The 27,899-nt window shown below is 35.4% G+C and overlaps 2 protein-coding genes and 1 long non-coding RNA gene across 3 annotated transcripts; 1 reads left to right on the top strand and 2 right to left on the bottom strand.

Annotated features, from left to right (window-relative positions):
* Positions 1–17,320: 17,320 nt before the first annotated feature.
* LOC107939592 (GTP-binding protein YPTM2-like) lies at positions 17,321–19,814 on the bottom strand. Its single transcript, XM_041084044.1, has 4 exons — positions 19,757–19,814; positions 18,903–18,975; positions 18,044–18,115; positions 17,321–17,930 (listed from the first exon to the last, which is right to left on the bottom strand). Exons 1-4 carry the CDS (start codon positions 19,786–19,788, stop codon positions 17,724–17,726), a joined length of 384 nt encoding a protein of 127 aa, XP_040939978.1. The 5' UTR covers positions 19,789–19,814; the 3' UTR covers positions 17,321–17,723.
* On the bottom strand, positions 18,365–18,875 carry LOC121211339 (uncharacterized). Its single transcript, XR_005906658.1, has 2 exons — positions 18,503–18,875; positions 18,365–18,406 (listed from the first exon to the last, which is right to left on the bottom strand). It is a non-coding gene; the product is annotated as an uncharacterized lncRNA (long non-coding RNA).
* Positions 19,815–25,281: 5,467 nt separating the features above from the next.
* LOC107903859 (putative methylesterase 19) lies at positions 25,282–26,935 on the top strand. Its single transcript, XM_016830032.2, has 3 exons — positions 25,282–26,113; positions 26,188–26,325; positions 26,469–26,935. Exons 1-3 carry the CDS (start codon positions 26,072–26,074, stop codon positions 26,751–26,753), a joined length of 465 nt encoding a protein of 154 aa, XP_016685521.2. The 5' UTR covers positions 25,282–26,071; the 3' UTR covers positions 26,754–26,935.
* Positions 26,936–27,899: the final 964 nt, after the last annotated feature.

The raw sequence follows: 27,899 nt of genomic DNA on the forward strand, positions 1-27,899 counted from the left end.
GTCCCAAACCACTTCTAAGTATGTTTGAAGGTCTCGTAGAGCCTTACAAGGGACATTGTGAATGTTTTGAATAGATTTTGATTATGAATGTATGAATGAATGTGAATTGTGTGTGATTTTTGGTAATGCCTCGTAACCCTATTCCAGCGACGGATACAGGTTAAGGGTGCTACAGAGCATTACTAGGATTTACAGATCAAATACAGACATTTCATACCATTTCTAATTCATATCAGAAACTAATCATAATCAATGATAATGTCCCTTATAAGAGCCCTCGAGGCCCAAAATATGAATTGGAAATAAGTCGGGACTAAACCTAGTACTAAGAGAATTTTTCGCAAAATGTCAAAATTGTTTCTAGGGCAGGGGACATACGCCCATGTGACCAGGCCGTGTGGTTCACACGGTAAAGAGACACACCCATTTCTCAGGTTGTGTGGGTATTCGAAATAGGGACACACGATCGTGTCCCAGCTCGTGTCCATATCTGAGTAACTCTCTAACTTGGGTCACACGGCTAAGCCACACGCCCTGTGCTAGGCCGTGTGAGCAATTTGACTTGCATTAATTAGGTGCAGGGGTCACATGGCAAAGTCACACTCCCGTGTGCTAGACCGTGTGGATAATTTTGAGCATTCTGTTTCTCAATTTTTAAGATGCAAAGGGCACACGGGAAGATCACACGCCCATGTGCTAGGTTGTATGTTACACACGCCTATGTCTCTACCTATGTGGACGAAAATAGACCATTTCTAAGGCCACTTTTCGCACCCAAATTATCTTCCACCTACATCAACACTTTAATACATTCACAAGGCAATACCAATAGTTCAAAACAAGTTAAAACCATGTTTAGTACATGATATAACATCCCATATGTCAAGTATTCAATTTCCCCTAATTGACCCAATTCACATATATACATACCTTACCAATTATACTAATTCAATTCAATTAATTATGATCCTATATAATCTCCCTCATTTAACCAATTCAAAGACTCATCAAACATATTAAGACCATATATAAACACATCAAAATATGTCATTCACAAGCCATCCCAATGGCTAATTATAACCAAACATTTTCGTTGCTATAGTTGGTCATATTTAGCCTATACATGTCATTATAACCAAAATTAGTTTGCTATATATACCGAAAAGTCTAAGGGATAGTGTGATGTAGCTCCGACTAGTTTCCAACCTTTACGAGCCTCTAAGTATTATAAGACAGAGGAATTAAAACAGAGTAATACTTAGTAAGTTCGTATAACGAAAATTAACTTACCATTTAATTCACATTTAAGGTAAACAAATAAATATGCTCAAACCAATTTGGCAAATTGCCTAAACACATATCTTCATCAAGCAGGTTAGTCATGTAATTTACATGTATGAGCTCGTCAATATTCAATTTTCACATACATATATTTATCACATCAAGTGTCCATGAAACATATTCATATCATAACTTTGTATTTGAAGCATATACTCTTAACAATATGCCTCAATTTCATAATTTCTCATGTCATAACTTTGCCCGTTGAATCATTTATAATATCGATGGATACACAGGTGGTACACACGAAGTGTACAAATCTGTAATCCGTCAATTCATAATCAAGAATGCTCTTACAAGCACATAAATGGAAAGCTCTTTCGAGCCATATAACGGGAAGATCATGTAAGCTATGTAACGGGAATCTCCAGAGGGCCATTAACAGGAAGCTCATATGAGCTAATATCAGGAAGGTTCAAGTGAGCCAATATCGGGAAGTTCCGGAGAGCTAAATAATCAGAATGCTCATGAAAAAGCCTTTAATTAAGAAGCTCCGAAGATCCATATATCGGGACGCTCATAAGAGCTACGGTGTGTCCACAACACATGCAAGATCACAACCAAATGAGATGCTCCGAAGAGCTATTAATGGGAAGCTCGCAAGAACTATATAATGGGAAGCTCATAAGAGCTAATAACGAGATGCTCTTTCAAGTTGTGGTGTGTCCGCAACACATACAGGACCACAACCAATACGAGAATCCTGTATCCATCGAATTTCATTTATTCAAATGGAACTTAATACTTTTCGGATATATTTAAATATGTGTTCAATAATTATACATTTCACACACAAAAATATTTAATTTAAAACATTTAAATATACAATTTAGTTATACGAACTTACCTCGACAATGTTCGTGCACACAAAAGTTACTAATCCGCTACTTTCTCTTTTCCTTGATTTAACTTCGTATTTGATCTATCCAAATCTATACGAATGAATTTAACATCAATTTAATACGATTTACATTCAATTCAATCTAATTCACATCTTAGACAAAATTACCATTTTACCCCTATACTTTTAATTAATTCTGATTTCATCCTTAGGCTCAAAAAATGAAATTCATGCAATTTAATCCTTATTCCAAGCCTAACCGATTTTTACATATAACATTAGCAGCCCATGTATTTCACAAAATTCAAAATTTTTCCATAAAAATTTTTCATCTTTATAATTTAGTCCTTAAATCACTATTTCATCAAAGTTCACTTTACAAAAGTTTTTTTTATCTAACAACAACTTTTCATTTTTTACCATAAAACTTCATAATTCATGCATACTCATCCATGACAAAACTTTAATATCTTAATAACTTTGCAAATTAATCCTCGAGATAGCTAGATTAAGTTATTACGATCTCGAAAATATAAAAATTACTAAAAATGGGACAAAGAAACATACCTAATTAAGCAAAATAAGTTGGCCTGAGCTTAGGTTTCCATGGCTAGGGTTTCCATGGATTACTTTCCATATTTACTAAGATAGCTCTAATTTTCCTTAAGTGATTCACTGGGCCACTAAGGATTCAATTATATGAGTTTCTTCATTTATTTCACAAATCAAACTAGTTCAAGTTGGTCAAATGATCCAAATTCAATCAGTTGACCTTCATGTGATGCTTTTTGCGCATTCGTCACGAACTTCGATCCGCCATCTATGACACTTGCATATTGTATGTGATTCCTCACAAACATTTATGAGTTTTCAATTCACAGTAAACTAGGAAACCAATCATATAGCAAGAGAAGAAAAAAATTGTCAAAAAGCTCCAATTTTAAGGAGGCATCATCTGGACTTGTGAAAACGATCTGTACTTAGAGAAGAAATTTAGGCTATTTGACCAAAATGACCCAAAATATAATTAATTACATAAATGACCCAAGTTCAAAATAATCACCCAAATAACTGAGATGAATAGTAAATTAGGGTGGGGGACTTAAATGGCCGACACCACCTAGATATTTGTGCCAATCATCACCTGATAATTTTCTCAGGTGTTAAAAAATATTATTTTTGGGGTTGGGAGACATAAATGGCCAGGTCTCTAATATTTTTTTCCTACTCGTATCATACTGGTATATTTTACACAAGTATTTGAAATACTTTTGGGCTAGGGAACCTTGATAGTCAACACCAAATTTATAGATTAAAAAAATATTTTTTTGGGTGATGGCCTATTGATGGCCTGTACCCATTTTTTTTAAAAAAAAAACTTTGTTGGGATTAGGGGTACTAGATGGCCAACTTCAGCTTTCTTGAGGACCAAATTTTTTTTTCATGTGCTGGGACACTATGGCTGGCATCTTTGTACCAAATTTGAAAAAAAAAATTGGGTGCTGGGAAACTAGTGGCAGGCACCCTTATACCAGATTTTTTTAAAAAAAATTGAGTGTTGGGACATTGATGGCCAACACCCTTATACTAGAATTGAAAAAAAAAACTTTTGGGTGCAAGCACACTGATGGCCGACACCCCTTCAATATATAGAGGTGTTTTCTCTTCCATTTGAGCTTTTTCTTTACATTTTTCAGTTGAAATCCAATATTAGTGTTTTGTTTGTTAAGGAGGAAGCAAAAATTTTTGAAAATGAGTTCCCAAATTTTGTTAGTTTATGTTCATTTCGATGGAGAAATGATAACTACAGCTGAAGAAGATTATGTTTTTCAAAGTCGACAAAAAATCAGAATGAGATTCAATAAACATGTTTTGTTGGCGGATTTAAAGCAGAAGATCAGTACAAGAATAGCTACCCGATGTGGGAAACATATGTTGAGATTTTTTTACAAATTTTTGATTTCAATAGATCCGTTCAAATTCATAGAAATGGAACTTGAAGATGATAATGATCTAGGGACAATGATAGCAATTTATTGCCCCTCGAAGATGGAAAACCCAAGCCCAGTTGAGTTTTCTGTGGAGATAGCTAAACCGGAACCTGTTCTAGTTGTAATTTTAGCAAGTTAGCATTCTAGATTGATTTTGATCTTAATGTCTACTAGGAAGATCAATCCGGTTGTGGACAATCACTACAAACTCCCAAAAATCCAATCTATGGTGGATGTTTATATAATGTCCCAATACAGTGTCCTCGTCTAGAGATTCATCCAAAGGTGTTGGCCATCATAAAAGATGGTAAGGAAGGGTCTGATAATGAAGAGCAGTTAGACCATGAAAAGTAGTCTGAGCATGATATTGAATATTCAAGTGATCCTGATTTAGATGACATCCCTAAAGACATAGACGATGAAGGCTCGGTGGAAGGTGAAGATTTACATCCCCATTTGACCGGGAACATGAGATCTGCTATAGTTATTCATGATAATCCAGGGGTTTTCATGACTGATGTAGATCCTGATGCGACGCTAGCGCGCGAATTTTCTGAATATCCAGATATAGTGTTGGCTCACTTACTGGATGAAGAATTAGAATATGAAGAGTTGTTCGTAGGACAACAATTCGATAACAAGAAAGACTACTTACATGCAATAAATTAGTATAGCTTAAAGCTCTCTGTCGTCTACAAAGTCACAAAGTCAATGCAATCTTTATACGTATGAGAATGTTGGAAAGCCTCAAGTGGTTGCGATTGGCGTGTTCGAGCTGTATTAATGCAACAAACCCAAATATGGACAATAAGGAAAACAGAAGGTCCTAAAACTTGCATAGTTGCTTGTATGTCATAAGACCATAAAAAATTGGATGCAAAAACAATATGCAACTACATCATCTCATTGGGGAAAGACAGTCTCACCATCCCTGGATCGATTCTTCTTACAGACATGCAAGCTCGGTTCAAATATAAGGTTTCTTACAAGAAGGCATGGTGGGTGAAACAAATGGCGATGAAGCAGTTGTACGGTGACTGGGATGCGTCGTACAACGAACTTCAAGGATGGATAACTGTGATACAGGAGTATGTGCTAAGAACGATAACTAATTTGCAAACACTACCATATAAAGGCCCAGATAGCGAGATAGAAACGGGCAAATGGGTTTTCCACTGATTTTTTTGGACGTTCGAGTTATGTGTTAGGGCCTTCCCTTACTGCAAGCCAATGGTGTAGGTGGACGGAACATGGCTGTACGAGTTATACACACAAATACTCTTGATTACGGGTGCACAAGACGAGAATCACAATGTACTTCCTCTCGGTTTTTCCATCATGGAGAGTGAGAACTTCAAGTCCTGAGAATTTTTCTTGTCAAATCTACAAAGGCACACTTTTAGGCAAGACATTGTTTGCCTCATATTGGACAGATCAAAGGGATTAGTTGTTGTTGTAAGGCTTTCGGAGGTTCCGTGGAGGTCTATTTATTGCATCCGACACATCACGTCAAACTTCTAAATAGAGTATAAGAATAAAGAGTAGCATAGAGAACTCGAGAAAATAGGTAAAAATACTATTCAAAAATTAATTTTTATATTTTTCAAGATTTATAATTTGTATTTAAAACCTTTTTTTTATAGCTGCTTAATTATTTTAAATTATTGCGTACATAGGGTATGAGTTAGAACCCCGACGATTCAGGCAAAAGTTTGCGAGGCTTGAAGCTCAGATGAATTCGTTACCCAAAAACCGTCGTCTCTGGCAGTGGTTGGGTAGAATGGAGAATTGGAAATTGAGTCAAAGTTTCGATTATAGGTTTTAGTATGGTTAGATGACAACCAAACTCGTAGAGGCGGTTAACTCAGTCTTAAGGCATACACGTCATCTGCCAATTTCAGCTATTTTCTCGGTAACATTTTATAGACTGGTGGCATTGATGCCAAGGATGGGACAAAGACAAGTAAAGTAGATGGAGGCTGGACACGTGTACGTTGAGGGCATCTGAAATGCAATAAAAGTAAACGCAAAAAGGGCACGGAGGATGAACATAGAATTATATTTGTGCGACTTAGAAACATTTCAAGTTCAAGAGTATGTAGGCTGCTGCTCGGGTCTTTCACCTAGGTCATATGTTATTGATTTGTGAAACAGGAGTCGCAAGTGCGGGAGGTTCCAGAATCTTCGAGATCCGTGTGCGCATGTTCATGCAGCATGTGCACATGCAAAGCTAAACGTAAAACATTTCATAGATAAGGTCTACACATTGCAATGTACATTTCGTATTTAGAGGAACGAATTTCCCGTAATGCTAGATGTCTTGAACTGGGAAGTTCTACCGCTCGCTTTCAAGATACTGTCGGATCGCAGTCTCCGTAAACATCCTAAAGGTCGACCACAGTCAAACAAGATTCAAAATGGCATGGATATCATGGAAAAGGGAAAACCTAAACAATGCACGGTCTGTAAAACCCTAAACTCGGCCTAGACGTTATGGCTAAATCTGGCGATGTCACATGAGAGTGTTTTTGAAAACGCATTGACCTTCAAATTGTTCCAATTATTAACTTCTACTTAGTTCGGGAAACCGTGTTCTAATTCATTTGATTTAAAACATTTCTTTTGTGCGGAAGCTTTGAAACCCAAATAATTTTTGAAAAACTGTTTCATTTACAAAAAATCTTAGTTTAATTTAGGAAAACCATACTTTGTCAAGTTACAGCTTATAAATCCATAGTCAACAGTTCCAAAATCCCAAATTAAAACCAAACAGTCCCAAAGTCCATCATGCATAAAATACCAACAAGAATTAAGCGATATAACCGTAAAATTGTAAATAAGCAGTTCGATAGTGGTGGTCACCGTTGAGCCCTCCGCTGCACCGATCCATCAAGTCTGGCGATTACCTACACAGATTAAATAGAAAAGGGTGAGTTTTTGCAAACTCAGTGTATAATCTCCATAGAAATTACACATACAGAATACACATCAGGTGTCATAACTAAACAGTCTGGGGCTGGAGCCCTTTACAGAATCAGTTAGGGCCTTAGCCCATCAGATACAGAATCAGATACAACTTATGGCCTTAGCCCATGTCAGATATAGTATGCAGACAGAATATCAGAATCCTACTCACCAGCCTCTACACACCATCTCCGTCCAACCCTACACACTATGTGGGGATAAAATCGACCCACCCATCCCTACACACCATGCTGTATCGAAATGCAGAACATAATCAGATAATTACAGCTGAACTGACAGATATTAGGCTTAAGAGCCTTTCAGAATACTTCCTCCTAATAACATCATCCCAATCCTGATGCAATGCAATATAGAAAAATGACATGCTAATATGCAATTTATTAGATCATACATTCAGTTCAGATATCTCAGTTCATGCTCGATACAGAAATTAGACAGTCAGAATACTCAATGAGGGGTCTAAGTAGCGCTTACCGACCCTACGGTAGGTCTACAGTTGACTTGGGTGACCCATGCAACCTTATAGATCACTTCAGAAAAATGGGCTCACACGCTCATGTGGCTTGCCCGTGTTGGCCCACACGCTTGTGTAGCCCACACAGCCTGGCCCTGATCCCACACGCCCGTGTGGTTACTCGTGTCTGTCCACACAGGCATGTGGGCCCACACAGCTCAATAGGTTGAGCCCGTGTGTCGCACACGACTTCACCAGCTACCACACGGTTGTGTCATGCGCCCGTGTCTTGCCCATATGGCCTAGCTTGTCGATCACACGCCGTCTACTGTCACATGGCCTACCACACGGGTGACCACACACCCGTGTGGCATCGACAGATTCCTTTTTTTAGCTTTCACCATTTCTCATTTTCTGTGTTTTCGGGTACAAACCTGTTTCAATTTCCCAGCCCACGCAACTTCAACACCATTAGAACCTAAATTTGACCAATAACTCACCAACTTAGTCACTTATAGTCATACTCAAACGAAAACGCACAAGATAACCGAACGTTAAACTAACAACAACGTTACCTCTGATTGCACAATGGAAATTCTGCACACTTAAACCGTCAATTAAGAATCTCCAGCCCTTCGATTGTCTCTTAAACACCAACCGAAACTCAATAAACGATGATTCATCATTCCAATAATAATAATAATCCACTAACCATACTTACCAAAAATACGAATAACGGATCGAAATAACGGGATGCAGGAACTTTTTAGAAAAAGAAAATGATAGCAAAATAAACGAAGAAGATTCGGCAGCAAAAAGGGAAGGAATTTCGGCAGGGGCTTTTGGGAAGGAGAAAATACCCCAAATATTCTGATAACCATCCCATTCCCCCAAATCACTCCACTAACCTACTACTTCCAACTACTTAGATTTTTAGTCCAACTCAAACTCTTCAGAATGAACGAGCAAAACTAATGCCCACACAAGGACTTAAATACAAGCCCTCCCTCACACTAACACTTCACTTAACCACTAGACCAGTAGACCCATTCTGATATAAAATTACAAATAATAAAATATATGCCTAATAGACCAAGTTCATGCTTTACTCATTAAAATACCAAAATTTGCCCAAGCTAGAGCTTGAACTTGGGACCTCACATACACACCCAAAACACTTAACCACTGAAGCAGATCACAGTTGTGTCAAATTAATATAGATACATAAATACCGAATTTTGGGGCGTTACACAGTCTGCTGAAATTCGGCTACAATCGATCAACTTGCCCACATCGTGTTTATGTTTGCGATCAATCTTCCCGTAATGCGGATTGGAAGACGATGAATAAGATGAGTCTTTTTTTTATTTCATGAGTATTATTTAAAATATTCAATTATTATATAGTGTAAGATATTTGACTATTATATAGTGCAAAATAATTAAGTAAATAAACTAATTACATAGAGTTTAACATTATCAAGTATAAACTAAAAATGAAATGAAATTAAAAATTAAACATTACCAAGTAAATAAATTAATAATTAAGAAATGAAAAAAATTGAAATGAAATGAAATAAAAAAAGAAGTGAAACTAAAAATTGAAATGAAATAAATTCAAAAGGAAATTAAATGAAAAATTGAAATTAAATGAAATAAATTAAAAAATGAAATGAAACTAAAAATTGAAATTAAATTAAATGAAATGAAATAAATTAAAAATGAAATGAAATGAACAAAAAATTGAAATGAAATAAATAAAAATTGAAATGAAATGAGTTGATAATGAAATGAAAATTTCAAATGAAATGAAATGAAATAAATTAAAAATTAAAAATTGAAATGAAATGAAATAATTTAAAAGTTGAAATGAAATGAAATAAATTTATTATTTAATTAAAAAAAATGGGGGAAAGGGCTGGCCGGTGTCAGGCCTGCAGGCATGCTATGTCAGGACCAAGAGCGCACTAGCGGTGCAGGCCTATGATGGCTATAAGGTGGCCGGGTTCAGGCCTAATGTGTACAGCCAAACCATTGGTGGCCGACATCAATTGCACCAACGTGACCCAACAGGCACGGGTCATGGTGCTGTAATAAATTTTTTTTCACTTTTTTTTTATACTTATTACCCTCATTCCCCAATGGCCCCCTTATTATAAAACCTCCTTTTGGACCACCACCTTCCCACCACCACAAGTTCCACCGTTGACCACCACCAACCACCACCGAACGCCGTCGACTATCGCCAGTCACAGAATTTTTTTGCCCAATTTTTTCCGGTGCCTTTAATATGCAAGTAACTAAAACATTTCCATCAAAATTTAAGGTTCTTTAGTTATTATTTTATTTTTAATATCGTTCCTGATAATTTCTTCAATTTTGTTGTAGATATCGACATGGAAGATAATTCTTTTCTGAAGCATGACAACTACATTGCTAAATTTGTTCGCAATATGGTCAAATATTCACTAATTTATAAAAATATTCACTAATTGATAATATATTGTTGTTTAAACTATAATTATAGCTTATTATTTTAACTATTTCTGTAGGAACGATACCGGGTTGTCAGACCTCGACTTCATGATTTGGGATATTTTTCGGATCGAAGGGTGTTGCTGTATATAGATGTTGTGAGGTTTGGGGTAGCCGCTTACATTCAAAATGCTAACCTACGAGCTAATTTAATATTAGCCTTGGTTGAATGATGGCAACCCGAGATACACACGTTCCACCTCCTGTGCGAGGAGGCAACAATCACGCTAGAAGACGTAGTAGTCCAGCTAGGGTTGTCTATCAATGGAAAAGCTGTAACCGGGCCTGGAAAAGTGCTCGATCTATGGGGCACTTGTAGCCAATTATTAAGAAGAGTACTCCTAGATGATGAGGGAGGAAAACTAACTGAGCTGAAATTCACTTAGTTAAGATCTAACTTCTAGAGTCTCCAAAACATTCCAACGCAAATGGACATTATCTACGCTGCTAAAGCGTTCATCCTACAACTCATAGGGGGGATATTGCTACTACACGTAAATCAAAACAAGGCCCACATAATGTACCACCCCCTATTAGAAGACTTGGCCCAAATCGGTAACTATAGTTGCGGGTCCGCAGTATTGGCATGTTTATATCATGAGCTTTGTCAAGCGACAAAACATCTACAAAGATTATGAGTGGCTGTTGTCTTCTATTACAATCATGGGCTTTATACCAGATGCCATTTTTGGCATATGTGAGCCACCAATCGTTGTCATGGCCACTTGTAAATAGGTGATTTAACATTCGACCATATCTTCTATTTTTTTTATTTTATAGTATAATAATTTTGCATGAAAGGAATAATAATAGAAAATATTTAAGTGTATTTCAGATGAGCAACAGTACCAGGAATTGGATGGTCATACACCGGGGCCGTATACCACCAAATGATAGAGACTCACTCAAGGGATAAGGTAAAATATGCTTCTGACCTTTTCCTCTAAATACATATTTTGAAAAATAAATTAAACTTAACTAAAATATTGTTTACTCTGTAATATGCAGTTTCTATGGATGCCATATTCGGGCTAAAAATTAAGACACTCAAAATATCATGGGTACAAGCAAACTCTATTTTAACAAACGTGCCATCAATTAATTTTCATATGGTTGAGTGGCATGTCGTGGATCGGGTATTAAGACAGTTCAGTTGCAAGCAACCTATCCCGGACCCTCCACATATATTAGGAGAAATACACGAGATTGACAAAAAGAGGAGGGGACACATATATTGGGCGAACCAACACACTTCGTATATCTTTCTATGGAATGCCTGACATGAGAGATGACCCCTTTGTTTGTTTTGGACACCGAGTTCATTCCTTTACGCTAGTACGCAAAATGGTACTTTGAAAATGGGTTGCCTTACATTTACCACGATCAATACATGTTGATTTCGAAACATGCACTACCAGAATTTACTTGATGGTTGATGGTCAATAAACTAACTAAAATTACGATAAAGGAAAGTGCACCTATTGAATAATAGTATAGCTATTGTGAGTCGGGAATATCGTATCCACGAGTACTAAAAGTACTAGTACTTACTATTTTTCTATTATATAGCCAAAAATTGAAGGAATTGTTTTCAATCTAAAATTAACTAAACTAATTACTAAGAACGCAACAAAGAATGAATTAGGAAAAATAATTGAATAAAACCAATGAGATAGGCAATACCCAGGAAAGAATCCACCTAGACTTCACTTATTATTTTGAATATGAATTAAACAATTTATTCACTTGTGCCTTGATCCATAGAAAGCCCTAAATTATGTTAATATCTCTTTTGAGCGTAAAAACAACTGACTCTAGGTTGATTAATTAAAATCTCTTTCTAATTAAAACCTTTATTTTTGCATTAACTCAGTCTATGGATTCCCCTATTAGATTTGACTATAATCTGGGAGATTTATGTCGTCCTATTTCTAGGATTGCATGCAACTCCGCTCAATTATGCTAGATCTACTCTTAAACAAGGACTTTTGCTCCATGAAATAAGCACATTAAGCATAAATTAATATCCTGAAAATATTAAACATGAGATAAGCATACATAATTGAGAACAAGAATCAAGTATTTATCATGTAATTCAGAAATAAAATAATAAGATTCATATAGGTTTCATCTTCCCTAGGTATCTAGGGAATTTAGTTCATAATCTGGAATAACATAATCTCAAAGTTAGGAAAACAACAAGACACAAGAAACCCAATAAAACTTCTAAAGAAATTGAATGGAGATCTTTAATCTTGAAGGAGATCTGCTTCTAAAATGAATCCAGTGGGGTTCTTCGAGTCCTTTCTTCGTTTTTCTTTGCGTTCCCCTTAGGTCCTCTTCTAGTGTGTACTTATAGACTTTAGAATGCTTAGAATCCCTAAAAATTGACTTTTTTCGTGTAAAAGAGAAACAAGGTGCAAAATCAACATTGGCTAGCACATGGGCGTGTGGCCAGCCCGTGTGGATCCTGAAAACAACTCTTTTTGTCTAATTTTGACCCGTTTTTCACTCTTTTCACTTCGCTATACTCACCTAAGTTAGAAACATGAATTTAAAGGATTAGGAGCATCAAATTCACTAATTTGTATAATAAATCATCCAAAAACACATCAATAATGGGAGTAAAAACATGTTACTTTTATGGTTTATCAAATATCTCCACACTTAAGCATTTGCTTGTCCTCAAGAAAAATCCTCAACTCTCAATTAAATTTGATCTTTTTCAACTTATAATTCTCGTCAATAATGTTTTGTCATAATTCACAAATAATCATACATTGAAAATTCAACTAAAAGAGCATTAAAGATTCAAACAATCCAAGTCGAGCATTTTTTAAAACATGAAAACTTAGGTATTTCCCCTTATCTAAGTAATTACCTTTAATTCAAAACCGACAAGATTTGACATCCTCACTAAAGATTCACTCAAATCACTCAAAATGTTTAAGGTTCAAAAATAAGCACTCAATTCTTGAACCTTAAACACTTAAATCAAATCCTCACCACTATAAAATGAGATGATACATAAATCAAAAGGTCTTGAAGAGGTTGTAATGGGGCTTAGGTTAAAGGTGTGGAGAAAGGCTAAAAAAGTTGGTTAAAATCGAGATCAGATTGATAAATTATCAAATTAGAAAAATAAACAAATGTTGAATTAAAAACAATTACATCAATCGAAAACTATTCAAGAATAACACGAGCTTTTTCTCAAAATATGAATTTAATTGTTCAAACTCAATTAACATAAACTAAATAATAATCAATATATATATATTTTTCTTCATCATTTTTTTAGAACAATAAGAAATAAATCATCAAATGAAACAAAAGAGCATAGTTAGGCAATTAACCAAATCAAATCTCGATAAAAAGAGGAGTTAATAAAACGGGAAAAATTCTCAACGAATCAAAAGAGTGTGTTATGGGTTAACATGAATGGGTAAATCAAGAAACGATGTGTTAGACTCAACGGGGTTCACTAAGGGTTAATTATGAAGGTATCCTTTTTATAGTATAAGTGGGTTAAAACCTAGGTGCCTTTATCATTTCAGTATATTAAATCAAATGTGTGGTCTCGACATGCATAATCAAAGCAAGTTCTAGAATAACAAATCAATATTGACACACTCATAATCAATAATAAAATGAGCAAGAAAAGTATATGCTCTAAAGACTCAAAATCTCACAAAAAATTATAGTTTTGATGTCAAACTTGTAAATTTAAAACTTCAAGATAATACCTTAATTTAGGGAAACAACCTAAATTTTTTTTAATTTTGAAAATCAACTTATCATAATTGATTCTCTCATGTCTTAAGCTTTAAAAAATCAATGCACAAATACCTATGAATTTAATCCAAAACACATCAATAAAAATCATAAATTAATAAAAATTTATTATAACAGAAGTATGAGAAAATTACTTAAACATAAGACATAACTCAAGGATTTTCTAATAATTATATAAATAACCTCCCCACACTTAAGATGTACATTGTCCTCAATGTACGAATAGATATAATCACAGTATAAAAAAAATATCATAAGAGAGGGAGAAAATTGACACTACCCTGAATATTGGATGAAATTCCCAGAATACTAAAAAGTCAAATTGTTGACAAATCTAGATTAGTGCGTGATTTTGAGCAAACTAATAAGAAAATGAACATAATTCGTGAAGAATATTAAAGGGTGACTAACCCAATTAGAAACAGCCATAATAAATCAAAATATAGTTCAAAATATAAAAACGAAAGAAATCTAAGAAAATAACAATAAACATAAAAATAAAAATAAAAATATAAAATATAAAACAAATGGACTCAATGGTCCTCATCATCAGACATGCTGGTATCGTGAGTCGTCGGCGCTCAAGATGAGATATGGAGATGCTGACATATCTGCTGCAACGTCGCGTCAAGACTGTCGAACCTCTAGACGCAGTACTGCTCGAAGTGAGCGAACCGCTCGGGAAGGTTTGCTAAAGTAGCAGTAGAAGGGAATAGGGCGGTGACTCAAAGGTGAAGGCTGTAGTGGGTTCTCGTGATGGAGAGGAACATCATCAGTGAAGTCCTCGGGTTCATCTTGAGTGCCAAAATGAAACAATCGATGCTGAGGGGGATCCACTCCACGACGCTGCTCGATCATCCTCATATGAATCATGCTCGAGATTCTCTTTGGAGACATTTGGCTAACAAGAGTAAGTGTAGAGAACTTTTCTGGTGTGTCGAGGAGACCAAAGTATCGAGTAAGGCGAATCATATAGGGCCTAAATAGATAGGGCCCTTCCTGTGGTGGTCAGTCTAATGGCGGAAGGCTAAAGCAATGAAGTATGCCAAATCAAAGATATGCCCATTGGCCATGCTCCATAGAAAATAAGCATTATGAGTGCTAACGACACCGGTGTTCTTTCTCCTACCGGTCAACGTGTGAGCTAAAAGTGTATAAAAATACCGTAAAGCTAGAGAGAGAGATGTCGCCTTCAAGCGACTCGCATCATAAAGTGTCTGACTCGATGTAAGCTTCGCCCAACAACGAGATGGGTGTAATGGATGTGCCGATGTAGATGGAGGAAGTTCTCGACACTCATGAACTCCTTGGTATAGAGTCCAATAGTAGCACCGAACTCGGAGACACTCATCTAGTGCACCAAACCACCAAGTTGGAAAGTGATGGTGCCTAGCTCATCGTGAGTCATCATGACCTCTGTAGAAAAAGCAGAACTCCAAAGTAAGCTCCATATATGTAGGATTGATGATGGAGAAAAATCTATCCCATGGAGCTATGGCAATAAAGGTGCGGACATCATCAGCTAGTCGGGCCTGCTCCAACGCGGCCTAATCAAAACATCGGCCTAGGCCGAATGGGTGCTATCTAAGTAACTGAAATAGATCCTCCTGGGGGCTCATAAAAAATCAAAGATAAGGGTGGCTGCCTTGACGGAAGTGCTCGAGGAAGAAGTCACACCATGGGCCTTCCACTTTTTTGAAGTGAGGACGGTGACCTTAGACTTGCCGCGTGTGTTCGTCATAGTGGATCTACAATAAAGCAATCAAAATATATTAAATGAATGAACCAACATAAAAGATGCAAGCTCGGAAAGAATAAAAATCTAAGTGAAGCTCCAAAATTGGACTAATAGAGAAATAGATGTGAAACATAATAAAACTAAGAAACAGCATGCTACTACCAACCAAAAACCTAATAATAAACATGAAGAAGCAGGCTAGCAAGAATAAAATCAAAACACAAATAAAATCAACTAAACAAAAGACATGCACAATACTACTGAAGAAAGAAAATAAAATAACATCAAATCAAATAGTAATAATGTCCAGCACTCAAGAATAATCACATCAATAGTTAAGGAACTGAATAACAAGAATGAATAAAAAAATAACTAAAATCAGTAAAACCAATAATAATAAAATAATAATAATAAATAAAAAATAATTAATAATAATAATAATACTAGAGCTAAAATAACAAGGAGTAAAAGGAGGACCGACAGCGGTAGGGGCGATGACCGAAGTGAGGGGGACAGTGCAGGAGTGGTAGGTCGGGGCGACGTGCGCGTGGATGCGATAGTGTTAGGCACAAAAATCAATGGATTGAGAAGGTAGGGAGAAGGGGCTAGTCATGGGGTGTATGTGTGAAGGGGCAAATGGGGTGGTTCAAAGAGGATGAAAAGGGTAGAGAAAAGGGTTTCAATTGGGGAAGGGGAAGGGAAAGGGGAGAAAAGAAAGAGTAGGCCAGCGAGGAGGATTGTGGCGTGGGTGGTTGCTGGAGGTTACGCAAAAGAGACAATTGTAGGGGTCAATGGGGGTCAAACGTGGGTGAACTAGGAAAGAGTAGTTATGGGGTTGTGTCCTGGGAAGGGTGAGGGAGAAGAGAGAGGAAAGGTGGTGTCTAGAAGGGATAAAAAAGGGGAAAGGTATGGCGACCGGAGGGGAGCGGTTGTAGGGAGCGGTGGCTAGGGTTTATGGGTAGAGATTTGGGGAAGAAGAAAAAGTAAAAAAAATAGTTAAGGTTTAAGGTTAAAAGGGGTGAAACGGTCGTGTTTAGGCCCGTATTGGGCCACACGGCTTTGTCACACGCCCGTATGGCTCAACCCAACCGTGTGCATTTAAAAAATTTTAACCCAGTCTTCACACAGCCGTGTGTCATGATCATGTGCAACATCCTTCGCTTCTCCTACACCTGTGTGAACTTTCACACGCCCATGGGGCTCATCCGTGTCTCACACACGGCCCTGTGCCTTGCCCGTTTAACTCTCTGACTTGTTTTGAAATTGAAAAAATTAGCTCTAGGTTTCACACGGCCTAGGACACTCCCGTGTGTCTAGGCCGTATGAGCTACATGGCCATGTCGCACGCCTGTGTGGACTATTTTAGGTCGTGTCTCTATTTATTTTTTGAATAATTAAGTCTCAAGATCTACACGCCCATGTGTCCATGCCAGGTGGGTTACATGGCCGTGTCACCAGGCCATGTAACTCACTGTCGAACCGTTTTAATCCACACGACCAGGGACACGCCAAAAAACTTTTTTTTATTTAAATTATTATTATTGTTTTTTAAATTAATTAATTTTAAAAATACCATAAAATTAATAAAATTAGTAGAGTTAACACTTGGGTTGCCTCCTGAGAAGCAGTTATTTAAAGTCTAAGCTCGACTTACCTCGTATTCGCACGGTCACAGTGGTTCACGAAGTCGAAACTCATTTTTCTCCCTATCAATTCTATTAACAAAATAAGGTTTGATTCGAGTAATATTTACTTAAAAGTGTCGAATTCAGAAAGATTTTCCTCAACTGTACCATATGGAAAGATATTTACTACCGTAAATTGAGTTGATCCGCTTGCATTAAGCTCTGAAGTGACAATACGTGGGTTTGTTTTATCTAGTAATATCTTTTCTCCAACCTTAATTTGGTGTGTTCCATCCATATGCCCATCATAGTTTTGCTTTGGTTCTGCATCGTGCACTCTAAGTTTCTCGTTGACATGTGTCCGCCATTCATCTAGTTCATCGATTTGCAACATTCGTTCTTCATGAGTCGTTCTGTTTCCATCATATAAACTGGAAAATACCTTCTCTTCCTAGAAATAAACTGGAAAATACCTTGGCTGTTTCGTATGATACAACTTTATTAGCTGTAAGATCACACTTGTTTCCAACTAGTAGTTTGTTAACGTTATCACTAGCATAGCGATCAATTTCACTCAGCCACTGCTTGATATTGTTGAAGCTTTCTTGGTCTGTCACATCATAAACGATCTAATAGAGGATCCAGCAGTAGAAGGGAAAGAAAAAGATAAAAATAAAAAATAAAACTTCTTAAGTAGCACAAATAAAGACTGGGAAAAATATCTAGAAGGGAGATCACCCACTATTATGCCATGGGCACCACGGTAGTAACTACCAGTGATTGTCCTAAACCGTTCTTGTCCAGCAGTATCCCACTACACATTGAACCATAAGCAAACTAATTAGTTATCATCATGAATCCAAAATTATGTGTCAAGATTTAAGAGTAACTTCTTAAGACTAATTATAAAATGAAAATATACAGAAAGGGAAAAAATAGCAGCCAAAGAAGAAAATGAGTAGACAACTCGTTCTCTTATTAGGAGCATTACTCGGAACAACATAGGTTAGAAAATTTTCAAAGAAACAAATCAAAGATAAAGCATGTAAAAACATAAAATTTAAAGTTTAATGGTTTTCCCATCCTACTCCACAGTACGTATTTTCTACCAAAAAAGAAAATGAAATCAAAAGAGGTTAAAATAATTGCTATAAGTTTTGGGAGTTAGAGGTCAAGTTAGCACCAAGTACTGTTCACTTACAAAATCAACCCCAATGGTGCTTATGTAGCTTTCTACATATGAATCATCCTGCATAAAAGAAATTACAAAATCATAGATTCATGATTTTGTCCTGCATAACCATCTGGGAATATCCAAAATTCCACATGTTTGATATCTTGATATACAACTAAATATAGTGACAAGATTCTGAGGCCACAACTATCTATGTCCAAACTCGTGAAGTGCACATTTTACTCTCTCAAGACACATGTTATATGCAGTAAAATGTTTTAATGAATCATTATTACAATCTAACATCATACATGGATATAAACATTCAGGGCAATCATATAAGAACCTAAGAATGTACAACGAGGAAAATAGATCTCTATAATGTAGACATTTACTTTCAAATGACAACATAAGTCAATAAACTTACAACAAATCTCAAAAGAAGACAAGATTTTTCAACACCAGAATCTCCAATAAGCAGAAGCTTGAACAGGTAGTCACTGCAGAAGATTGCAACCAGATAATATCAATATCTGTTCCAATGATGCATAAAAATAACATCAACAACTATAACATGTTTAACATAAAATTTTATATTCGCCAAAAGAGGCCTAATCCCCAAACCCAATCTCTCATAAACCAAACCTAAAGTTTAACTTGTCAGCGTTAAAATGCCAATTAACCAAATTAAGTGCCCAAAGATTAGCCTTAGAATGCCAAGCAATTATCGGTTGACTCCTGATTTTACTGGTGCATCAAGAAAGTGCAATTCAAAATGAATTTCGATTTCAAACAAATTAGAGTAAGTCATCATCATTCACTCATATATACATACATAATGAGCACATTTTTTAAGACAGATTTGCTTCTTCAATACACATAATCGATTTAGCAATATGTTAACAAAATATAACAAATTATTTACAAAAGAATAATATACCTCTTTGAATCTAATTATAATCAACTAAATGTAGAATTCAACAAGTAATTTAAAATGTGAAAGCAATATTATATAGATATTTACGTCTTTGAATCTAATTATATTTGGATGCTTTAAAGACCTATGGTTCATAATCTCCCTCTGCGCATGTTCACCTATCTGCATAGTAAAAGAAACCCTTGAAATCAATCCATTGAGTCTAAATAAGAAAAAAGGAGCCCAATTTAGCCCATGAATAAAAAGAAAATGCAAACAGATACAAGATCATGAACATTAACCGTAGAAATTAGAATTGTAAATATGAAATGAAAGGAAAAAGAAAAGAAAATCCTAGCACGTACCTTGGGTCCTCTTTTAATATACTTGACCGCATATGTCGACGGAGATATAGCAGCGGGCTACCGACGAAGTGGGGAGGGGGAGGGAACCGATTTTGGGAAAAAGAAAGGAGGGAAAAAAAAAGATATTTCATGTCAAATTTTGGGATTTCGGGGCGAAGGGAGGAACCGATTTTGGGAAAAAGTCTTAAGGCATTGTGGGTAAGAAAACGGTGTCGTTTTATGTAAGACTTTTTGCGGCATTTTTATAATAAAAACGCTGCTATTGCTTATCTATTGTGGCATTTTAATAAAAACGCTGTGAAAAGTTATTCTCCTTTACACAAAATGACACCGTTTTGCTTTGCTAAAAATCCCTTATTTTATTTTAATATATATAAACTTTATCATTATCTCTTAAATAATTTAAACTATATTGATAATTAATTAAAATAATTTTAATATATTAAAATAAATATTATCTTCTTTACAATTCTATAAGAAATTAATTAATATATAAATTAAAAAAATCAGTCATATACCCCAAAAAAATTTAAAATTATTTTAATTAATAGTATTTTTTTTCATTTTTGACATGTATTTTTCTATGTTTTTACTTTCAACTTTTTTCTCAGTAAAATTGAAATGTTGCTTCAATTTTTCAACAGTAAACCCTAAATCTTAAATCCCAAACCATAAACCTACACCCTAAATCCTAAACCCTAAATATATATATATTACAAGGGATAAAAGTAATTAAAAAAGAATCTTATTGCTTACCTAAACCCTAAAATAATTTGATTTTTTGTTATTTTATCAAAAACCCTAACCCTTAAATCTTAATAGCTTAACCCCTAAAACCATGAACAGTACTACAACCCTAACTATAAAACAAAAAACCATAAAACCCTAAATCAAAAACTCTAAACCCAAAATAATAAATATTATATCATAAACCCTAAACCCCTAAACCATGAGCATTAAACCTTAAATCTTAAATCATAAACCCTAAACCCCAAAATAATAAACATTATATCATAACCCATATCCCTTAAACCCTAAACCCTTAACCCCAACCCTTAAACCATAATTAAATATTTAATTATATGTATACACCTAAATTTTGATAGAGATACATCTCAGAATTATATATGAATTTCGGTTTAATGTGTAATTGTAGACGTGAAATTCTAATTGTGGTTTAAATGTATAGTTGAAACTTTAATTTTGATTTAATCATACATATTTTAAAAAAATAAATACATCAATATATTTTTATATTGAGTAAATATAAATATTTATGTATGCAATATATAAATATAAAATGATGTTATATCAATAATTGTGTTCATAATTTATGCTTTTGGGATTTAACCCATTGCACACTAAACCATTGTTCATGTATGCTTTTGGGATTTAACCCATTTTAATATATATATTTTTAAAAATAATAATTTATATTTATCTTATTTAGATTTATATTATAAAAAAATCCAAGATATATAAGTTAATTAAGTAGTTCACCATATTTACCCCTAAACCCAACCTCTAAACCCCAAACCTTAAACCCTAAACCCTAAACCCCAAACCATAAACTCTAAGCCCTAAACTCTAAATCCTAAACCTTAAACCATAACCCATAAACTAAATTTAAAAATGTCACTAATGCTCGATCTATGGCGGCATTGTTTAAAAAGCGCCACTAATGGTCGACCTATAGCAGCGTTTTTCAAAAAGCGCCGCTAATGCCACTAAAGCTCACATAAAACGACGGCATTGTGCTTAATTTTTTTGTGGCATTTTTTAAAAAAGCATCGCTAATAGTCGACCTATAGCGGCGTTTTTCAAAAAGCACCGCTAATGCCACTAAAGCTCACATAAAACGACGGCGTTGTGCTTAATTTTTTTTACGGTGTTTTTTAAAAAGCGCCTCTAATGGTCAACCTATAGTAGCATTTTTCAAAAAGCGCCACTAATGCTCGATCTATAGCGGCGTTTTTAGTCCTAGCGTCGTTAAAAATGCCGCTAAAAACCTATTTTGCTGTAGTGTGAGTATTTGAATCTTTGTCTTGCAAACCATTAAACTGAACAAACTGTTGGATCATCTGAATAGTGTTCGGCTTTAGTTCGAAGTTATTCGCAGCAATAGCAGATCTCATGATACTCGATTCAGCCCGAGTTAGAGTGGGCTTGGCATAATCGTACATAGTATGAGGAGCAGGATTCAGATTTACAGGATTTACGACAACCACAGGAGGTAGCTAATTATTCTGATTTTTAGCCATCTCCTCAGTAATATTAATGACGTCCTCTTGCTCTTCCATTATACTTTGTCGACTCTGCCTTGCTTCTCTGCGGTTTCTATGAGCTGTGCTTTCAATTTCGCTATCAAATAGCAATGATCCCGACAGGTTTCTTCTAGTCATAAACTAAAGGAACTTGCCAAAAGCAAATAAAAGAAAAATTAGAAAACAAAAATTAAACTAAAAATAAAAATAAAATGCAATAAAAATAAAAATGGCTAAATTAATAAAAAACGAGTGTTCCTAATATTTTAGTCTCCGACAACGGCACCAAAAACTTGATGGTCACTAAACTAACTAAAATTACGATAAAGGTAAACACACCTATCGAGTAATAGTATACCTATGGTGAGTCAGGAATATCGTATCCACGAGGACTAAAAGTACTAATACTTACTATTTTTCTATTATCTAGCCGATAAATTGAAGGAACTATTTTTAATCTAAAATTAATTAAACTAATTACTAAGAATGCAACAGAGAATGAATTAGGCAAAATAATCGAATAAAACCAATGAGATAGACAATACCCAGGAAAGAATCCACCTAGACTTCACTTATTATTCTAAATCTGAATTAAACAAGTTATTTACTTGCTCCTTAATCCGTAGAAATCCCTAAATTATATTAATATCTCTTTCGAGAGTAAAAACAACTGACTCTAGGTTGATTAATTGAAATATCTTTCTAATTAAAACCCCTATTGTCCCATTAACTCGATCTATAGATTCCCCTATTAGATTTGACTCTAATCTTGTAGATTTATGTTGTCCTATTTCTAGGATTGTATGCAACTCAACTCAATTATGCTAGTTCTACTTTTAAACAAGGACTTTTGTTCCACTGAAATAAACATATTAAGCATGAATTAATATCCTGAAAATATTAAAACGTGAAATAAGTATACATAATTGATAACAAGAATCAAGTATTTATCATGTAATTCAGAAATCAAATAATAAGATTCATATAGGTTTCATCTTCCCTTAGTATCTAGGGAATTTAGTTCATAATTTGGAATAACATCATCTCAAAGTTAGGAAAACAACAAGACATAAAGAAACCTAATAAAACTTCTAAAGAAATTGAATGGAGATATTCAATCTTGAATGAGATATTCAATCTTGAAGGAGATCCGCTTTTGAAATGAATTCAGTGGCGTTCTTCGAGTCTTTTCTTCGTTCTTCTCTGCGTGCCCCCTAAGGTCCTATTCTAGTGTGTATTTATAGACTTTAGAATGCTCATAATCCCTAAAAATTGGCTTTTTCCACATAAAAGAGAAACAAGGTGTGAAATCGACACGGGCTGAGACATAGCGTGTGGCCAACCCGTGTGGCTCACACGGGCGTGTACCCAGCTCGTGTGTAAATATCCAGACCGTGTGGATCCTGAAAACAGCTCTTTTTTTCCAATTTTGACCCGTTTTTCGCTCTTTTCACTTTCTTATGCTCACTTAAGTATAGAAACATGAATTTAAAGAATTAGGAGCATCAAATTCACTAATTTATATAATAAATCATCCAAAAACGCATCAAGAATAGGAGTAAAAACCTGTTACTTTTATGGTTTATAAATGGCATAGGATTAGAACACGAATGTGTCGTAATCGAGTTTCATTATTTGGAAACACAGATTTTGTCTCCAACACTGATCCCAAGCCTGACTATGAAGCTTCCAAGGAAACCTCTCATATGCCTAATCTGAATCCTCCTTCATTCGAGGATATATTTGGTGAAGACCCCGAGCCTCAACATTCGACACACTATGGATCATCCTCATACCACCTAGAGCTCCGTCGGCAATCACTTACACGAACATTGAAGATATTTTAGGCTCGACACCTCCAGTATCGCAATACCCCAACACCCCTGATGATGGGGTATACGATTATACATCTTTCTTCAATACACTAGAAGGGACACTAGAGGTCGGCCCGAGAAACTATCAAACACCTCAACAAGCTACACGCCCTTGCCGACGGAGGCACCCCGAACGTTATACGTAGCCGCTGGGGATGTCGTCAGGATCTACACAATTTTGATTTCTTTTTTAAATATTTATTCTTAATTTTTTTTACAAACACAAAATATTTGGAATTTTTATCATAATTATCAAGTTGGCATGGTACAAAATATTAAGTAAAAAATATATAATTCCAACAAATAATATTACTCAAATAATAATATAAGAAAACACGAATATACTTCAAAACTAATTTATGAAATTATTTATAATTTATATATGAAAATATAAAATTTATATATGAAAATATAAAATTCGACCAACAAATACAGATTAAAATATTTTTACAAAATCCCAAAATAAAGCCCCATAACCGGTCTACACAGTTCACCATATATGGCAGAAGAAGTCATCCGACCTTTAACGGCATAACCTTTGAGGTTCACGTGACAGTATATAATTCAACTCCATTGAAAAATGATAATATATAATTCAACCCCAAATTCCGGTGGTACACTCCCAAACACTCTCATCTGCAACCCACTACGTCACACTCATTTGATGATACACTACAAAAATCAATATCCACATTTGATAGTACATTCCCAGACACTCCCATTTTGTGGTATGCTCAACAATTTTTTTTTTTCCAGCCAACAACAATATCACACCCCAGCACCCAAATTTTTTTTTTAAATCTGATTCAAAGGTTCCGGTCACCAATGTCCCAGACATGAAAAAAAAATTCAGTCCTTGAGAAAGTTGAAGTTAGCCATCTAGTTCCCCCAAACCCCAAAATATTTTTTTTTAAAAAATAAGTACCGACTGTTAGTTGGCCAGCACCCAAAATAAATTTGGTTCCGGCCATCAGGGTCCCCCTGCCCAAATTTTTTTTCAAATACTCGTGTAAAATATACCAATATGATACGGGTAGAAAAAAAATACTAGGGAGCTAGCCACTTATGTCCCCCAACCCAAAAAAATAATTTTTTAACACCTGAGAAAATTTTTAAGTGATGATTGGCACAAATATCTAGGTGATACCGCCTTTTAAGTCCCCACCTTAATTTACTGTTCATTTCAGGTTATTTGACTGATCATTTTTTAATTTGGGTCAATTATGTAATTAATTACTTTTTTGAGCCATTTTAGTTAAATAGCCAAAAATTTAAGGGTGACATTGAATAAAGACACCCGTAATAAATGCATGAGCCAGCCAAGGTTTATTTGTTTATCTAAAAAATGAACAAAACACAAGCATTCTATTCTTAGAATATCTAAGAAAAAACTGATATCTTACAATTCTAGACCTCTGAACTTGCCTTGAAGAAATTGCTCAAATTTACCTGCTTGGTTCGTGGTGAAAGTAAAACAGTATAAAAAGCACAAGTAAACGTCAAACTTTAAGCTGTTAAGATGTTATCCTTTCCAAGCTTTACTATTGTTTTTGATGTTTAACTGCCTAACATGTGACGTTCTCTTAGAGTTTATCGTCCGGCATTAAGTCCCAGGAATTATTATATCATCTTTAGATATTACATTCTTGTTTTATAGTATCTTGTAGTTGTTTTTGAGAAGGAATAAACAAATAATATTCAAAGACACTGAAACATTAATGAAGTGACAAGTGTCTTGACTTGAAAGGGAATTATTAGATGGATGGTGACTTCAACAAATTTAAAGGGCCAGAAAACTCCCACAATTTTGAGATAAACCGGTTATGCAAAAGGGAAGCCATTAAAGAACGAAAACAGATGGAGAAGAAAGGACATTTTGTGCTAATTCATGGAGCCTCTCATGGAGCCTGGTGCTGGTATAAAGTGATACCTCAGCTCAAATCAGTGGGTCATAAGGTTACAGCAATGGACATGGCTGGTGCTGGGATTCATCCAAAGCATGTTCATGAGGTACAGTCCATTTCTGATTACTTTGAACCGTTGATGAACTTCATGGCGTCGCTCCAACCAGAGGAGATGGTGATTCTAGTTGGTCACAGCATGGGTGGGTATTGCATATCAGCTGCCATGGAAAGATATCCTGAAAATGTAGCTGTTGCAGTATTTCCGCTGCTTACATGGCCAGTCCAACTCTCCCTTTTGTAACTATTTCTCAACAGGTACATGCTTCTGCAATTCTTACCTTGTATTGGGACTTGCTCTTAACTTTCATTACTGGTTATTTCTCGGACAGTTCAAAGAAAAAATGGATTCCGACAAGGCCATGGACACTCAGTTTGGTTTCCACAATGGACTAGATAAGCCTCCGACTTCAGCATGCCCTGGACCTAATTTTTTGGCATCCAAGTTCTACCAGTTATCCCCACCTGAGGCAAGACTTAGTCAAATTCAATCAATACCCTTCATCGTTTATATATATATATATTTTCAGTTATAAACAATATCCATTGAAATAAGTTTTCCTTCAAATATGATGAAGAAGGTGCTGATATTTGTTGGTATGAATTGGGGCAGGATTTAACGCTTGCACTAACTTTAGTCAGACACGTTTGTTTCTTTAATGATGAAGAATCAATCAAGGCTGTTGCACTGACCAAGGAGAAATATGGAACGGTTCCTCAAGTTTACATTGTTTGTGGAAAAGATAATATCCTCAAACAAGACTTCCAAAGGTGGATTGTTGAAAACAGTCCACCAAACGAGGTAAAGTTGATTCCGGATTCGGATCATATGATCATGTTCTCGAAACCCAAGGAATTGTGCTCTTGCCTTGAAGAAATTGCAGAGAAATATACTTGAAAGCGCCATTGATGACTACTCTCACTACTAGGAATTTGCTCAAGTTTAGCTGATATGAGATGAATAAATGTCATAACTTCCATTGTTTTAGGCTAGATGCCAAAATGAACATTTAAGGGAAGTTACGCTTATATTAAATTACACTTATTTCATCAATTGAAAAGTTTGGTTATTCGCACAAACTCTGCATACAAAAGATATAATGGAAACTAGATAACCACAGATAAAGTTTGCTTTACATGATATTTTTCGACAGAGTCAATTTCAAGATGGATAAGAAATATATATTTGATAACGGCCCTGGCAGCCCTCCAACCTCCGTGCTCACCGGCCCCAACTACTTTCCGTACGACGTAATCAGCTCTCTCCTCCATGTTGGTAAAACAACTAAGAAAGAATGCTCAGAGAAGAGTAAATGACAGAATAGAAAATGCTATGTTTATTTCTCAATGAAAAAGAACAGAGTACATGGTTTAAATATGCTAGTGGTAACTAAAATAAAAAACTAAAAATTAGTAGCACTAACCCATGATTAGATTTGGTGCCAGATAAAACTAACAACTAAACAACCAAATTGTTGGAGCAAGAGGCAGCAGCAGCAAGCTTCAGCAGAATGCTTGTGTAGCAAGTCTCGTGACTTGTAGAAGAAACAAAGCAGAAAACTCAAATGGATTTTGAAGCAAAACTAAAAATGGAGAGCATATGGATGAAAACTTGTTGTATTCATTCATTAAACTTCAAAAATGGCCCAAAGCCAATACATAAACAAGTTTACAATCTTGACAAAACAGTAGGTTGACCTAAACTTCACCTACTACCACTAATACACATGGTAACTTGTGCTAATTAGCTTGAACAAGTAAACAAAGCTGATTTATCAGCTCAATCAACATCAAAATTACATCAAGCATAAACCTAACATAGTTACAAAGCAACTAAGTTACATTACACTAACTTAAGATTACAAAATGAAACATAAACAGCTTGCTGACTAGGTAAACCAACAGCTTCTACATGTAGTGCCTTTGACAGTCTTGGTTGTTGCATGCTGACCATAACTTCAATACTCCTCCTTGGTTAGCATGTTGCAAACTCCCATATTAGCTCTCAGGTGTTGAAACTTGGAAACACTTAGTGCTTTTGTTA

Source organism: Gossypium hirsutum, chromosome A12, assembly GCF_007990345.1.
Source record: "Gossypium hirsutum isolate 1008001.06 chromosome A12, Gossypium_hirsutum_v2.1, whole genome shotgun sequence".
NCBI classification, from domain to species: Eukaryota; Viridiplantae; Streptophyta; class Magnoliopsida; order Malvales; family Malvaceae; genus Gossypium; species Gossypium hirsutum.

Bases quoted from the DNA above. Each gene is read 5' to 3' on its own strand.
- LOC107939592 (XM_041084044.1), bottom strand. From the start codon at position 19,788: ATGCGGTCAAGTATATTAAAAGAGGACCCAAG. The intron at 18,116-18,902 runs GTAAGTTTATTG...TTCAATGTGTAG, and splicing joins GTCTTCTTTTGAGATTTGTT to TGGGATACTGCTGGACAAGA. The intron at 17,931-18,043 runs GTGGGTGATCTC...ATCCTCTATTAG, and splicing joins GTGGTGCCCATGGCATAATA to ATCGTTTATGATGTGACAGA.
- LOC107903859 (XM_016830032.2), top strand. From the start codon at position 26,072: ATGGCCAGTCCAACTCTCCCTTTTGTAACTATTTCTCAACAG. The intron at 26,114-26,187 runs GTACATGCTTCT...TTTCTCGGACAG, and splicing joins TTGTAACTATTTCTCAACAG to TTCAAAGAAAAAATGGATTC. The intron at 26,326-26,468 runs GCAAGACTTAGT...GAATTGGGGCAG, and splicing joins ACCAGTTATCCCCACCTGAG to GATTTAACGCTTGCACTAAC.